This window comes from Sarcophilus harrisii, chromosome 4 (genome assembly GCF_902635505.1).
Source record: "Sarcophilus harrisii chromosome 4, mSarHar1.11, whole genome shotgun sequence".
NCBI classification, from domain to species: domain Eukaryota; kingdom Metazoa; phylum Chordata; class Mammalia; order Dasyuromorphia; family Dasyuridae; genus Sarcophilus; species Sarcophilus harrisii.
In genome coordinates this window covers 133,267,058-133,283,764 of record NC_045429.1, presented here as the reverse complement: position 1 = coordinate 133,283,764, position 16,707 = coordinate 133,267,058, and the positions used below count along the sequence as shown (strand labels likewise).

Sequence of the window (16,707 nt, the reverse complement as noted above, 5' to 3'; positions counted from 1 at the left end):
TGGATTTTCTTTCCTTCGGTTCTCTCTTCTCCCTCCCTCTTTCTCCTTTCCCCCTCCCTCTCTCTCCTAGCTCTCTCCCCTTCTCTCTCTCCCTTTTTTTCTTCGCCTTCTCTCCCTCTCCTTTTTTTCTTCTCCCTCTCTCCCTCTCCTTTTTTTCTTCTCCCTCTCTCCCTCTCCTTTTTTTCTTCTCCCTCTCTCCCCCCACCCTTTCTCTCCTTTGCTCTTTGTAATTGTAGAACTGCTGGAACTCCCCTCAGAGTTCTGTAGAATGCGTGGAACGTCCCTTCTTATCTCCCACAACCTGGAGAAGACCCTGACACTTCCCCAGAAGCCTTTGAGAATTCTCCCTTCTGACTAAGCTTCGGAGGACCCCAGACCGAAGGAGGCTGCATGATCTGCTGACGAGAGCCGAGATGCATGCAGGCTGATCCAGAGTTGATCAGCTCCGAGCACATGCGTTTTGACTTTCCTCCCCAGCCAGCTAGCCTTCAGGCTAACTGGGAAAGAAATCGCGCCACCTTGACCTCTGGGGGGAGCACTAAGCCTTTTGAACCCGAAGAAAGGAAGAGCAGAGAACGCTAGGGAGTCAGCCCACAACTCTCACCTGCCCCGAGGCAAGAGGGAGGAGAGGGGAAGAAGAGAGAGAGAGAGAGAGAGAGAGAGAAGGAGGGGAAGGAGGAGCCAGCAGTGGGCCGGGCTGGGGGTAGGGAAACAAAGTGAAACTCCCTAAAGTTGCTCAAAGCGTGGAAGGCCTGGCCCAGGGAGGAGAATTTGGCGGTTTTCCCCCTAAGCTCCCAGGCTTCTGCGTCCCGGGCCAGCTGGGCTGCTGCCAGCGGCTTCCTCTTAGGGGAGCAAGCGGGGGCAGCACCCGAGACTGGCCAGCTCGGGGACTCCGGTCCCGGCGCTCGGGCCGGGTGGCTGGCAGCACCCGGGGAAGCTGGAGGTACTTGGGGACTGTGGCGCTCCTCTGCTGCCTCCTCCTCGGAGCCTCGCAGTCCCCTCCTCGCCTATGAGTAGAGCCCCCCCATGGCACTGAGCAAAGGGCTGCGGCTGCTCCGGAGGCTGGAGCCCCCAGGGGAGAGCAGCATCCTGCTGGAGGCCCGCGGCCGCCACGACTGTCTGCTCTTCGAGGCCGGCACCGTGGCCACGCTCAGTAAGTCCTCTCCTTCCTTCCCCTGGCGCGCGGGTTGCGGAGCGCGGGGCGGCGCACGGGACCTTCCCAGGTCCGGGCTGACGCGTGTCCTGGGAGCCCCGGGATTACGCGCGGATAGCGGGAGGGAGGTCGCTGCCAGGAGCTGGGCGGGCGAGGGGCACAGCGGCTGAGCCCCGAAAGCTCTTCCCGGTGCCTGCTGCGGGGCTGTGTGCTGGGGTTGGTTGGCTAGGGTCTGGGGTATGGGGCAGTGGAGCCATCCTCCCCTTTTCCCTTCCGCGGCTTTCTCGGGGGTGGCTGTGCCCAGTGCCAAGCGAAGCCTTAGACAAGTACTCTAGGAATAGACCTCTCTTTTAAGAATTCAAGAATGGAGAGGCTTTCAGTGAGTGAGTGGGACGGGGTTTGGGATGGTAGTATGGGGTCTGGTGCCCTTCCTAGTTAGCGTTAGGATTCCTCCTCACATAACGTGATTTCTCTCCTTGCATAGCTTTGCATTTGCCTGGTAGACTAGAGGGAGTCTATGGATGCGAGATAAATGTAGGGGTGGGGGGGAGGGCACCACGAGCGCCCCCAAAAGCAGTTCTTAGCCGGGCTTGAATCTTTTCTATCTTACTTTAGTGACCGAAACCGAGAAACACTCATTGTATCAAAGATTTGACCTCTATATAGATTGAGTAGCTATGTTAGCTCTAGGTTTGTACATATTTCTTCCCCTACACTTGTTTTTGGAACAAATGATTACAGTAGGAAATGTGAACCTCTTGGATAATAGGTCTATTGGGACACATGGTGGAAACTTATGGAAGTCAACAGATATATGGTGAAAAAATGTGATACACACTTGAGTATAGAATTTTGCCAGTACTTGCCAGTACAGTAGTAGGATTTACTTTTGGGTTCTTGATGGGCAGCGAGTTTAATCTTGTTTTCTAAATATTATGATAAATAAGTATAACTGTCATGGAGGTAACCACCAAGATTGCATTTGTCTCTAGCATCTGTGTGAAGGATTCAGGCAAGACTTCCTAGTTTCCTAAATGAGTCAGAATTGTGGAAGGTTTAAAAAGAAACTGTAGATAAAAAGTCTGCTGCACTTGTGAACTGTTGCATATATAACTGGCTGAATAATGAGTGGAGAGAGCCATTTTACTAATTTCTGTTGAAATTTATGTGGCATAATTTTTGTTTTTCTTCCCAGATTGATTTTACCTTTCTAAATCCGATTTTTCTTGTGCAACAAGATAACTGTATAAATATGTATACATATATTGTATTTAACATATACTTTAACATATTTAACATGTATGGGACTACCTGCCATCTAGGGGAGGGGGTGGAGGGAAAGAGAGGAAAAGTTGGAACAGAAGTTTTTGCAAGGGTTATTGTCAAAAAATTACCTATGCATTTTGTCAATAAAAAGCTATAATAATAATAATAATAAAAGAAATTTGTGGCATTCTAATTTCATTTGGATGCATTTGCACTTGTGTAAATATTCTTGGTTTATAAAACTTTTATGTTTATGAGCTATCTGTCCAACTATACATTAAGCTTTACAAAGATATTTTAGTTACTTTCTGATCCCCAAAAAGTCATTTAAAAATATAGTGGTCTTTTTGTTTTGAGATTTTATTTTATATGCACAAATTTTTGTTTCTTTTCTCTGAATTTAAAATACGCAATTGGTTTACCTCAGTGGAATACAAGTTCCTTGAAGGTAGGGTTCGTTTTTTAAAAATCTTTTTCTTGCCTTGGACAGTTCTTTTCACATAGTATAGGCTTAATAAATATTTGTTATATTAAGAAATACATGTAAAGATGTCAAGTCAGGATCTCCCTATTTCAGTTTTAACAGGATACCTCTCTGTTCCTCTATGGAAACACAAATTGGCTTAAAAGAGAAAAAATAGAAATTTCTATCCCAAATTTAACTGCCATGAACATTTTATATGATTACTTCTCCCTCCCCTCCCCCCCATTTAAACCTAGGTAAACAAAAGGCATAAAATGACTGATGAAAATGTGCAAATTTGTATTCATAATTAAAATATTAAGATATCTTTTCCAGGAATGAGAGGAGTGGTTTTGCTATTCTTAAAAGATTCAGAGGTAAACATCGATCACAATTTCATTATTTCAAAAGTGAAGAAGTCAGTGACGAATTGAAGCAATGGATGGCATATCTTTCATTACAAAATTAATTTCTTAATTATGCCTTCCAAGGTGCTTTCATATCAGCCAAATATGGGAATATTTCTTATGATAAAGAAATTGTCTTATCAGTTTGACCAGGTTTTTTTTTTTTTTTTTTTAGTCTTCCAGATTAGCCATTTAATCTAGCATTGTTTGTTTTAGTTTTTCTCTGGAAATCTTGGACTGAATATTTGATACATTTTTACCTTTTTTCTTAAACTAAATTGAGTTAAGCTGTTTTAAAAAGCCACTGTACCACCCAATTAGTAATACTAGTTCCAAAAAAGTTAATTTCTTCAAATTTCCCTACTAAAGGTTGGAACATTCTTTTTCTAGGGAAGAGCTAACTGTTTGTTTAATCCTTAAAAAAAAAAAGTCGCTTGATTAGACACAAGAATGTTTGGAAAAAATGATTTCTTCCAACCAAAAGTGTTTATCTGTATAGGTTATGGGTTGAGAGTCTTCTTTTAATTTTCCTCTCTGAGAAAAGCTAGAATAATCTTATTTTTATTTTTTAATTTAATTTTCTTAAATGAACAAGACTTTTTTACTCTCTCACCTCTCCATGAGGGAGAAATAAAGGACAAAATCCTTATAATCATACATATACTCAAGCAAAACAAAGTCCCGTAGAATGCCCTTTTTAAATAAATAAATGAAAAGGAACTTTGAGGTAGAAGATTGTGCTGAAAGATCTACTTGTCTTTAGTTACGCTTTCAGATTTCAGAGCAATGTCTTTTATGGGAGACTTTGGGACATTTCTGTTTTGTTTTTCTGTGCTCATTGTCCCTTGTGATTTGTAGCTAGTTAGCTCATTTTCTGTACAGGACTAACAACGCCACTGGCGTTGATTAGATTCCTCAGGTGAGTTTTTCTCTCACCTGTGGCCAGTATACTTCTAATCCTGATTAGCTAGCTAGAAAATACAGGCTGTTGATTATATGGGAGACTAGGTGATAGTTGTATGAATCATCTCAAATCCATCTAATCTCATTGAAGGACTGGTTTCAATCAGCAGCCCTCCCAGACAGCAAATTAGTAAGTGGCACCATTTTTGGCTTTATGGAGGGATGGCAGCATAATGAAAAGACAATAGTGTAGAGAACTGTGGACTTGTAATCAAAAAGATCTGAGTTCAAATTTTGGCTCTGTCACTTACCATGTGATATTGAGCAATTCATTCTACTTTTTTTTTTGCATGTTTTCTTACCTGTAGTATGAGGGGGATTGGACTAAATGACCTTTCATCCTGCCTTAACATTATTCTATCATCTCAAGGGCATTTTCTACAGGTTTTTCAGGCAAGGCTCAGACATGATCAGGGACTTGACTTGGCTTATGGTTTTAAGAAAATATTCTAATAACATGGTCAGTCCCGCCTATTATTACTTTAAAGAACTGTGAAGAGGTATTTGCCATAGATCATTTAGGCAACTAGCAGAGCATGATTGTTAAAAGGAAGGTTCCAACTTCTTCTAAGATTAGAGCCCAAGATAAGGCCTTTTATGTGGAATACAAATACAGAAGTGGCAGATAGAATGTAGAGGAAAGCAGCATTGTAATAAAAACCGGAGGTCTCTGGTTCAAGTCCAGGTTTGTCACATATCGCCTTCATGAACTTGGATAAGTCACAGTTTCTCTGGAAATCCATTTTTTCATCTATAAATGAAGGAATTGGACTAAATGACCTCAAGATATATTCCGGTTGTAATTCAAGTGCTAAACTTGAAGATCTGGATTTGAATCTTGACTAAAAATCATTAGCCATGTGATTATCAACTTAACGTCTGTAGGTATCTGGCTTCTCAGCTGTACAACTGAAATCAATAATTTTAGAACCTACCTCAGAGGGGTAGACTAAAGCCTTGCTGCCATTTGCTTAAAGTGGCACTAAGACTTTTGGGTCTTTCTCCATACACACACACACACACACATACATACACGTGTGTGTGTGCACCTGCATATACACAAACACACAGAGAAGCTTTGCAAACCATAGGTTACATATACATCAGTTGTTGAATTCAAGAACTGTTTTAAGAAATTTTTTCTTATTAAATTGGCAGTGTAGGTGAGTGAAAAACTACATCTGGTGACTCATGTTCTTCTAACGGCTGATCTACAAGTAACATGCAGATTTTTTTATTTGTATGTGGTAGAGTTGGGGCAAGGAATACCCATGAAGTTTTTGTTTTTAATCACTTTAGGAACGGGAGGGGAGAGCATCATCAAAGCTCCTTAGGGTTAATCTGTTTCTCTGCAGCCCATTTGAATTTGTTAGGTTAGGATAAAGTGCATATTTGGCTCTGCTGATTTGTTTAGGACTGTTATCTCCAGAAATGCCACCTTTGGATTTATCCGTGAGAGAGCACAAAATTCTGACTGCAACTTTCTCCCTGAAACTCATCCCCTCCCCCCTCTTTTTCCCTAGGGAGCTCTCCAACTGTGTGTGGGAGTGTTTGTGCCTCCTAGATTTGTTATTAAATCTGTCCACAGCGGGAGGGGCCTTGAACTGTTTAGTTAGGTTAATGAGAGAATGTCCCCAAATTACTTTTGAGCTTCTGGGTAGAAAAATTATGTGTAAACATGCAAGGTTCCTCTGTTATTATTATTTTTTTAATCATCTTGCTCTATTTGGATTAAGGCTACAAAGTCGGACTTCATTTGAATTAGTGGGATGGTTATAAAGTAGGAAGAGCAAAGGCTTTGGTGTAAGACTATTGCTTCTTTCCCAGACTTTATGACTGTGTATTAATTCGTCAAGTGAATTCGCCTTGAAGTTCCAGTAGGTTCATTTTATAAAGATTGGAAAATAAAATGAACGGGACGATCAGACTTTTTTCAGTCCCCAAGGGAAACTCAATTGTAGCTTCTGAGAGATCTGCTTCTTTTCTTTGACCATTTAACTTTACAATCCTTCTCTCTACTATTAGAGTCACTCCTTACAAAGCAATCAACTTCTGTGGCTCCCTATTGCCCCAGATTGAAATATAAAATCCCAGGAGGCTAAAGCTCTTCATTTTTACTGTACATTTTCACTGGCCTTTCCACATTTCTCTAATTCTTTCCCTTCCTTCTCATTTCCATTTCTTGGATTCCTGGCTTTCATGCAATCACAATTAAAGTCCCACCTTCTACAAGAAGTTTTTCCTAGTCCTTCTTAATCTAATATTCCCCTTTGATATTATTTGGAAACCAGGTGCTGGACTTGGAGTCAGGAAGGTTTATATTCCTGGGTTCAAATCTGTCCTCAGACATTTACTAGTTGTGTGACTAAAGTCACTTAGCCCTGTTTTCTCAGTTTCTTCATTTGTAAAACGGTTTAGAGGAAAGAAATGGAAAACCACTCCAGTATCTACCAAGAAAATCCCAAATGTGGTCATGAAAAGTTGGATGTGACTGATCCCTCTCTCACACACACATTTCTATTTTGCACCAGTCATATAGATATATAGATAAAAAATATATATGCATATCTATTGTATATAATTTGCTTATTGTCTCCTTTATTAGATTGTGAGTTCATTGAAAGCAAATACTGTTTTTCTTTATCACCAGCCCTTAGTACAATGTCTGTCACATAGAAGGCACTTAATAAATGGTTATTGAGTTGAACAATATACTAAAACTGAGTTAGTTTTTCTGGTTCTTTTTTGTATGAAATTCACCTTTAAGAGAATGAGGCAAATCTCAGTAGATCCTTTTTTTGGTTCAGAAAAAAAATTCCTTGCATTGAATCCTTTTAAAATCAGTTTGTTGTCATTAAGTAAGATTTGGTCTTCATTGTTCTTTCCTGAAAAATTGAAGTGTGTTCCAAGGCTGAAAGAGTGGGCTAAATTTGTGCTAAATATCTAGACCTGCTGTCCTTTCCCAAACAAAACAAATACTTTTGAAGAAATTGATCACAGCAGGAAAACAGCTTTAGAGTGGCTTCCCATAGCCTTCTGAAGGATGTTTATTAGGGGTTCAAGAGAGCCTGGGATTCTTGGAGTGGAGATAATTTGTATCTTCCTGGGTTTTCCCTGAATTTTTGCTCCACCTCCAAAATAACTCCCTAAGATCCTGATATTTTAGCTGTCTTGATTTCCCCCTGAGAACGGCTGCTGTTGGAATATCCAGGATAGCATGGGAAGAGAAATCATTTACTATATTCCTTTACACTGTGCTAATTCCACTCCATCGTGGACCTGAAAATCATCAGCTCCAGGCCTTCAGCATGGTGTCTCCAAGGGTTTTTTGGCAAGATCCTTAGGAGTACAGCCACTAATGTACATGAGCAGAATTAGCCTTGTTTTCTCAATTTCCATTCAGTATCTGGGCCAAGACATAATAAAGACAGTGTTGGTGATGGTATCTGCAGCTAATGAAGATGAGCAATAAAAACATACCTCCAAAGAGGCCTCCACAGCATTCCCAGAACAGCTGCCCGTGAGCTAAGGAGAGAGGTTGGAGCCAAGAAGTGTGAGAGTAAAGGTGAGCAAATCAGTGCTCAGCATCTCTCCTCGTAAGTTGTGAAGAGGAACCAGAGCCCCTAAAGCGAGCAGCCCTTCTTCATCACCTTCATCTGCCTAACTTTAATCCTAAACTTGTACTATAAAGTTTCTATAGAGAGAAACACTAGGATTCATTTTTGTTTTAAAAGGCATAGTAATAATAGTTCATATTTGCATAGTACTTGACAAATTACTATACAAACTGTTCTCCTCCCAGCAGTCCCTCTAAGGGTGGGGTCTGTAAACAGTCTCTCCAGGATTCATTTAAATAGTATAATAGACTTAAAATATGATTGGGTTTAGATGCAACTTTTCAGAATTGACCTTTTTGTTTAAAGGGAGACACATGTTAATGTGCTCAAAAAAAAAATAAACAAAACCACTATACTTGCTTGATTTTATCATTTTTATCTTTTTTCTTAACTCTATGGTCATCTTAGTTTTTTAAAATTAGCTTCTGTATATACATGTTTTACTATTCAAAAGAGGTTTCTAGACAACAACCTTATGAATATGAACCTCATTTTACATATGAAGAGACTGGGATTCAGAGGAATTAATTCCCATGCTTAGTAAGTGGCAGAATTTAAGCCACCCTAGTATTTATTGCATCATATATGTTTCCTGAAGGCTGAATTAATTTGTTTTTGTTAGGGGTTACTAATAAATAGTGTTAGTAAAAGCTCACTTATGATAGATTCGAGCAAGTAGCAACTTATACTGAGAATATTAAAAAGAATTTAAAGAACAGGAATAAAAGCTCTCACCTAAAATAGGAAATAAACATAAAGGCAGGTAGCAAGCATGAAGGACAACTGGTGACACTAGTGTCCTCTTTATGTCAGGAGAAACTGAGGATAGCTTCCAACACATTGGGTTGGACTTCTGGGATGAATTTATAGGAAGATACCGACAAAGTCACAGGCAGTATGGCAGACATAAGTAGGTTGAAATAATGTATGAGTTCTGTATCACTGGACAATATAAAAGGAAAAATCATTAATAAAAATGATTCAAGTTTATGAAATTTAAAATCTTTTCAGAAGATAGTATAACTAACTATAGTATAACTTGGATGAGTAAAGATATAACTTTAAGTAATCATTTAAAAATGCTCTCTGGAGATATCCTATTTGATGGCATAAACAGCTTTGGTTTTCCAGTAAAGATAGAGGCTTCGACTTTTCAAGATATGTAACCTGGAGAAAATCCGATGCCAGGCTGCTCAAAGAATTGTTTTTGACTTAATGGGCCACTACTAGCCAGCTTCTGAAAAATATTGACCTGAAAAAAAGCAGATGGCTTCTTTTGCCACAAGAAAGCATCCAACTCATTAAAAATAACCAGGATGCTATCAATAATTTTTCCAGAAGCTGAAAACTCAGTGGGATGAGCAAGTGGTCAAACTATTTGGATAGAGATAAGCAATTATGAGTACAGAATAGTCAGTCCTAATATTTAATGGATCTACACTCTCCTGGTGAATAGGGAAGAACTGAATGAATCCACCTGAATAGATAAGATGATTTTCATTTATCTAGGAGTGAGTTTTCTTTCACAACTCTGTGGGGCTAAGTAGTACAAGTGTTATTTCACAGCTGCTTCTAATCTTTAAAATAAATGGAAAGGCAGTGTGATATAGCGGTAAGAAAGCTAGCTTCAAAATCACATTCAAGCCCTGTCTCTCTTACTACTGATATGACCCTGCACAAGTTATTCAAATTCTCAGTGCTCCTAGACATCTAAGAATATAGGTTGCAGAATTGTGTTGAGTCTGTACTGATAAAGAACTCTTTTCCCTAGGCATTCTCTAGGTCAATCTAGATCCAGATGAAAAGGGGGAAAAATCCGTCAGGAAACTGAGACTTATAAGGAAAATGATTTGCTCCCGGTCAAAAGATAGTAAACGTCAGAATCAGGATAAAAATACTTCACATGAACATGTAGAATGCCTTTTCTTGTATAGTTGGGAGATAAAGCAAAAGTGAATATTTACCAGATCAAATCTTTCTGATGTCTGTTTGCACTTCTTTGGTTGGATTCCACAATTTTGAGTTGCATATTTTCCTCTCTTCCTTTCTCCATTTTCCCTTCCCCAAAGATGGCAAGCAATCTGATATAGGTTATACATATATAATGTAAACATTTTCTTAGTCTTATGAAATAAGAAACAAAAGGAAATACACATATACACTCCCAAGAAGAAAATAGTGCGCTTTGATCTGCATTCAGACACCATTGGTTCTTTCTCTGGACATAAATAATATCATCCATCAAGAATCTTTTGGAATTGTTTTAGATCATTACATAAAGCTTTTCATTCTGTTACTGTCCATTCTAGGTTCTAAGAATGTATGGTGTATGCTGACCCACTTTGATTTCAATTAGAAACCTATATCCTTCTTGAAGCATATTTCTCCATCCTTCTTAATGTCACTGCCTTCCCTCTTAGTTATTTCCAATTTATCCTGCATATATCATAATTATAACTATGTTTGGCATATAATAAGCACTTAATAAATTCTTGTCTTGATTTCTCTCTTCTCTTGAGTTCTTATAACAACTGAATTGTATGACGCGATTACTAGTTAATTTTATACTGTTTCTTAATGTTCAGCCAGTGTTACAGGTATAACAATCTTATTTCCTCAACTAGTGCTGATATATAATGTTCTGCTTACTGAAGCCACTTAAAGATTGTTACTAATTGAGTAGTGGAGGAATTGTAAGGTCCCTGAAAAAGTTTGGTTTATTTTTTTTCCCTGTCCATCTGAAGTATTAGACACACTGTTAGATGCATCATAGATGTTCCGAAAGTGTTTTTTTTTTTTTTTAATGTTTTGTTCATTTTATTTTTAAGTTATGGAATAAAACAAACATTTTTATATAATTTAATTTAAAAAAAATGATTGCACATGAAACTGCAAATTTATTATGCTTTAAAATAGATAATAAAATTATTATGTAAAATTATTTCCCCCCGTTTTTAACTCTCCTCCCTTCACCCCTCTACCCACCATTGCTACAATTAGACACTAATATGTATATGTATGTAAAATCATTCTGTACATATTTCTGTTTATTAGTTTTTTTTTCTCTAGATACAGATGGCATTTTTCTTCAAACATCTTTTGTAGTTAATTTGGGTTTTTGTAATAATAAAATGACCTAGTTCTTAAAACAATATTGTTATAACTATACACAGTGCTCTCTTGGTTCTGCTCATTTTACTCTTCCGTATTTTATGCATGTCTATCCATGTTTTTCCAAGATTATCAAGCTTATTTCTTTTTTCTTTTTACAATTTTTTCAAATTATATGTAAAGGTAATTTTTAGCATTCAATTTTTTTTTTTTTTTTTTTTTACAATATTTTTAGTTCCAAATTTGTCTCTCTTCCGCCCTCTCCAAATTCTTTTGCATTACACTGCAAGAGTCCAAGAGCTCTTTGAGGACATTTCTGGTAGGAGTTCTACTAGATGATTTCACTTCATTTACTTTTTATATGAAGGATTTAAATTTTAGTGAGTTGGGTTCTCCTAAGGATTTTTCCACTACTGGAGAATGTCTGTGTCCAGAGCAACACTGGGTGCTTGCCAAATAAATAACAAAAGGTTTTCAGAACATATGCATGGATAATTTTTTAACACTGACCCTTGTAAAATTTTGTGTTTCAAATTTTCCCCTCCTCCCCAATTCTTCCCCTAAATGGCAAGTAATCAATATATATTAAACATGTTAAAATATGTCAATCCAATATATGTATACATATTTTGCTGCACAAGAAAAATCAGATCAAAAAGGGAAAAAAGAGAGACAAAACAAAATTCAAGCAAACAACAACAAAAAGAGTGAAAATGCCATATTGTGATCTATACTCAGTTCCCACAGTCCTTCTTTCTGAGTGTAGATGATTCTGATCCTCACAAGATCATTGGAACTGGCCTTAATCATTGTTGGAAAGAACCACATCCATCAGAATTGATCATCATATAATATTACTATTGTTGTGTACAATGATCTCCTGGTTCTGCTCATTTCATTTATTATCAATTCATGTAAGTCTCTACAGAACTCTTTAAAATCTTGATGATCTTTACAAACATATTAGTTGTTAGAAATGAATATTGTACATGCTATATTTCCCTAATTTCTTTTTTTCCTGTTGTCTGTTTTGGATGTTTATTTATCTAGAGACAATGTACTTGATTAGAGAGTTTCAAATTGCTTAATTCTTGGTGCTGCCTTTATATTCCAATTGCCCATCTCTGAATTTTTTCCCTTTTAACTAGAGGGCTGACAATACCATTTCCTCCCCCCATTATGACATTTCTACTGCACCTGATCACTTGTGACCTATTCTTTAGAAGCAGCAAAAAATTGAAGATTGATTGTGGAAGCTGCTTCTCAGGGTCCGAGATTGACTTTCTCGTGCCGGACATTATTAGTGCACGGTAGGCACTCAGGCAGAACTTTGTTGGGATGTAGTGGAGACTGACTTGCTACCATTGACCCAACAACTAGACTCCCTTAGAGCCTTTAATAGGCTTAAAAAAAAAAAAATTGGCCATGAAGTTACTTGTCCAAGTCATACAGCCAATGTGTGTCAGAGGTGAAACTTGAACCCAAACTTTCCTGGTTTCAAGGCCAGCTTTCTACCTACAATATATAACATTCTTATTTCCATTTTTCCATACTTTGGATAAAATAAAGTGGCAAAGAAAAAATCATAATAATTTGCTTTTGATTCTCCTGGGGGCAAATCTAGAAACCTGATGGGTTTTTAAAAAATTATTATATATTTGTGAATTTCTAAAATATAATGGATTGCCTCACAGATGCCACCATTTTATTACTAATTGCTTAGTAAATGCAATAACAGTTTAAGCCAAAAATTAGAAACAGGGAGGAAGGCATTTATTAAAATGTCATGAGCCATGCCAATTCAAGAGATGCCTCAGCATTTTTAAAAGCTGCTTCAAGTACCCGTTAATACCCTTTTAAGTTCTTAAACTCTTGGACTCAAATTTCTTCTTATTGCACTGCTCCCCTCTCCCACCGCTGCCTCCCCTCCCCTTATTTGGGTTGTCATTGGTTCAGACATTGCTCATGTAGTCTTTTAGCTAGGGCTAGACTGTGAAGGCTGCCATAATATATAATTACTAACAGATCAATTAAATATTTAATAGTGGAAAAATGTGTATTTTTCCTGAAAGAGAAGACACACCTCTTAGTATCATCTACAATATCCCTTTTGAGGAGGGGAAAAAATACATCAAGTGGAACAACTAAGCTCCTTTCTGGGATAAAAGATTAGAATAGTATCAGAGAAACACTAGTCAGTGCTTCTGGCTCTGGGCATTTTATGAGTCAGCTTGGCTTTCAGTTCCATTTAGTGAATTGGAGTCTATTCACAATAAGAAGTATTTTAACATTTTTATTTAAAGAATAAAGCTGAGCACTTCTGAAAAGTACTGATTGAGAGAGACTATCTTCTCCTCTGGTGTGACTGCCTATAGATACCTTTAGGGGCTCTGGGGTTTCTCTTAGTTGTAGGAGATAGAGTAACCAAAGGGTCAGCGGCACCCATTCGATAATATTTGCCTTGGTAGCATGGGAACATTTTCAGCAGAATTCTCTGGAGGGTAACCATTGTATGGTTCCAAAACGGGCAAAGATGGAAACAGCCAAAATTCTCCTATTTCAGAGACACCTATTTGTACCCCTATTTGTGCAGAGTGACTAACCACTTATTATGACTGAAAGATGCTTATTTTGCCATGGTACGCTACTTTTATAGTTTATGTAAGAACAACTGACTTAAAACTTCATGGGTTGATGACTTGTTTGAGACAGTGAAATGTGCATGTAGCTTATCCTTAAGAGGTATTGGAAGTATATATAATCATCAGTTGTATAAATTTACAAAAATACAGAGAGAGGAGGAGAGACAGACAGAGGCAGAGAGTGACAGAGATTCCTTATTTTACCCACCAATGACTGGATCTCTTTGGCAAGGTTAATGATTCACTACAGGGAAAAGGGGTTTGCTTAGTTTCAATGTACTAATTCAACAGACATTTCTTCTGCTTTAAAAAAAAAATATTTTTAGTTATCATAATGAGATTATTATATTTAGCAATCAAAAAATATAGATGCAAAAAAAATCTACATCAAAACCCTTTGTTGGAATGTTTTACATTTTCCACGGAATAGAAACTAAAATAACCTGTTATACAATTAGTCAGAAAAACAGTCCTGATGGGTTTTTCCCTCCTCCTATATAAAAAGTCTTGTTCGAAACATGTTCTCGTTGTAGCAACTAGGCCCTCCTGCCATTGTACTTGGCTAAGTGCACAATTCTGTTATAACCTGTAACTTCCTTTTCTTCCAAACTTTCTTTCCTAACAGTAATTAAATCTTTTGTTACTCCAATAACTACTGCTAAAACTGGAACCACATAGTCACTTTAGTTTTGTGGTTTAGAAAAATACTGGTTCCCATAAGGGCTAGAGCTCTTGCTTCCAAAGTTTTCTCCAGTCATGGGAATAAAAGTTGAAGATTAGCTGTAGTTGCCAAAGGCATTGTAGTGTCTACCATTTCTCAGGCTGCTTCCATCATGGTCCGATCCATTGTAGGCATTTCTATTTCTTCCACCAATACACCTGCTATCAAAACCGTTGTGATTACACCATACCTAAGCTACTTCTTCCAAAGCTTCCTTCATGGCCATTATCAAAAGTTCCTAGAACTATTTCAGCCTCTTTGACTAGATGAAGTACTGGCCATTTTATCCAAGACATTCCTGACTTCACAGTTATGGCCATTTGCAATGTGGTATTTTTGAGTGACAATTTTATAGTCATGCTCATCAAAAATCATAAAAGCAAAGCTCTTCTTCTTGCTCTTATTTACGTGATTTCAATCACTTGAACCTTTCCATAATGTTCAAGTGTCTTCCTTAATACCACCCATAAAGATCTTTTTCACAGTTAAATGGGTACTTGTTCTTTGAGAATCCTCTGGAAAATATCATTTTTTAGTTCAATGACTGCTATTTGGTGACATCTTGTATTCCTGGTTGCATTTCCTCTTTGGCTGTGAAATAGGTTAAAAAAAAACAAAAAACCCTAAGCCTACTTAATGCTTAATATTTGGATTCCCAAATACTGTGCAACCATTGCTTAAAATCTATCCTTAGATCCCTTCCGTTGACTTGGAGTTCAAATATTCTTGCCCTCCTTAAACTTGGTGGTACATGCACTTCAGCAATCTTTTTGGATGGCATGCAGGACAAAAAGGCAGACAACTTTTTCCTCTGAAGTGCTGAGGAAAGAAGATTAAGAGAGAAGACATGAGCAGAAAATATTAGGACTTAAGTGATTGGAGAATGACTTGGGAAAGGAAAAACATATTGCCTTTACTCTAGTTGGGTAATGAAACTTTTTGTGTTTATTCTCTAATTAGCACAAGTACTCTTTCAGAGAATCAGATAAGATTTCTTGATGTATCTTTTTCTTTCCTCTTTTCCCAATCTTCAAAATCTTTTGGCTTCTAAAAGACTAGGGGAGGAAATAAAACCAATTCTCATTTTCATCTAGAAACAAAATAGTTCTGTAAAAAGGCTTAGTCTGAAAAGACAAAGATAAAAGGTAAAAATAGAAGGCAGCTTTCTGATAATATAATAATAGTGAATATAACATCATTCAAGCCAACCCGTGCTAGTTATTAGATCTGTGATTTTGACCCAGTGAGTTCTATTTTTATTATCTGCAAAATGGGTATAACTCCTGGTGTGCCTACCTAACAGTTATTGTGGAGATCAAATTGAGGTAATAATGTATTTAAAGTGCTTTGTAAAGTGTAAAAGATTATATAAACATCCGTTGTAATTATCCTTTCTCACTTCTCTTTTACAGATGTGTTGAGGGTACCACTAATTTTTTTCAGTCACTTAGATCTGCAATCTTGGAATCATCCTTGATTTCACATTTACTGTCTCCACATATCAAAACAGTTGTATTTTTACAACATCTCTCATATTTGTCCCCTTCTTTGCCTTCACACATTTCCTGTCTAGCCAAGACTTCTTGCCTGATCCATTACAATAACCTCCCGATAGGCCTCCTTTCTTATTCAGTCTAACCTCTAGTCCTTGAGCACAGGTATGACCACATCATTTTGTTACTTCCCACTTAACAGAATCTAATGATTCCCTATTGCTTATGGCATCAAATATAACCTTTTCTACTTGGTGTTTAAACCCTATTACAATCTAGCTTTACTCTGCATGTCCAAGTGTATGATATCTTCATATACTTTATAGTACAAAGTAGTCTTGGCTCTTTATTAGCACAGAATATTCTATCTCCCATGGAGTCTGGAGCATACTCTTTCTTCTCCATCGCTTAAAATCCTTAGTTTTCTTCAAAGCCTGTGTAAATAGCCTCCTTCAGCTGCTTTCAATTTTATTTTTTTTTGTTATTTTCTTATCATTTTTATCATTTATTATTAATTTTGTATATATTGTACATTTTGTATATACCAAGTTTATTATTTATTTCATATATACTAAAATAAGTACATATTCTCTTCCTTGAAGTTAAAAAGAATTTATTTTATGTTTTTCTTTGTCCCCAGTTCCAAACACACTTAATAGGTGCTTAATTAATGCTTACTAATTAAAACTTAAGAATGAACTCAGGACAAGACATAAAATAATCATTATTTGTTGAGTTGGGATTAATATTCATATCTTTTTGGTAGTTTTAATTTCTACTGAGTTCTGGTGATGCAGGCCTTTAGTTGAACTGTCAAAAGAAGGTTTCAATTTGTGCTCTTTTACCTCTTGATTTCCATAAGTGTCTGTCA

The 16,707-nt window shown here is 37.3% G+C and overlaps 1 protein-coding gene across 4 annotated transcripts in view; it reads left to right on the top strand.

Annotated features, from left to right (window-relative positions):
- Positions 1-646: 646 nt before the first annotated feature.
- The window catches only part of SYNJ2 (synaptojanin 2), a 132,433-nt gene continuing 116,372 nt past the window's right edge, over positions 647-16,707 (top strand). For 2 of the 4 annotated variants that reach the window (XM_031937567.1, XM_031937566.1), the window contains exon 1: positions 647-1,153. In XM_031937567.1, coding sequence (XP_031793427.1) covers positions 1,027-1,153 — 127 coding nt within the window. In that variant the 5' untranslated portion in view covers positions 647-1,026. The remainder of the gene's footprint in view (positions 1,154-16,707) is intronic. The other 2 variants (XM_031937565.1, XM_031937564.1) reach the window with 1 other exon arrangement.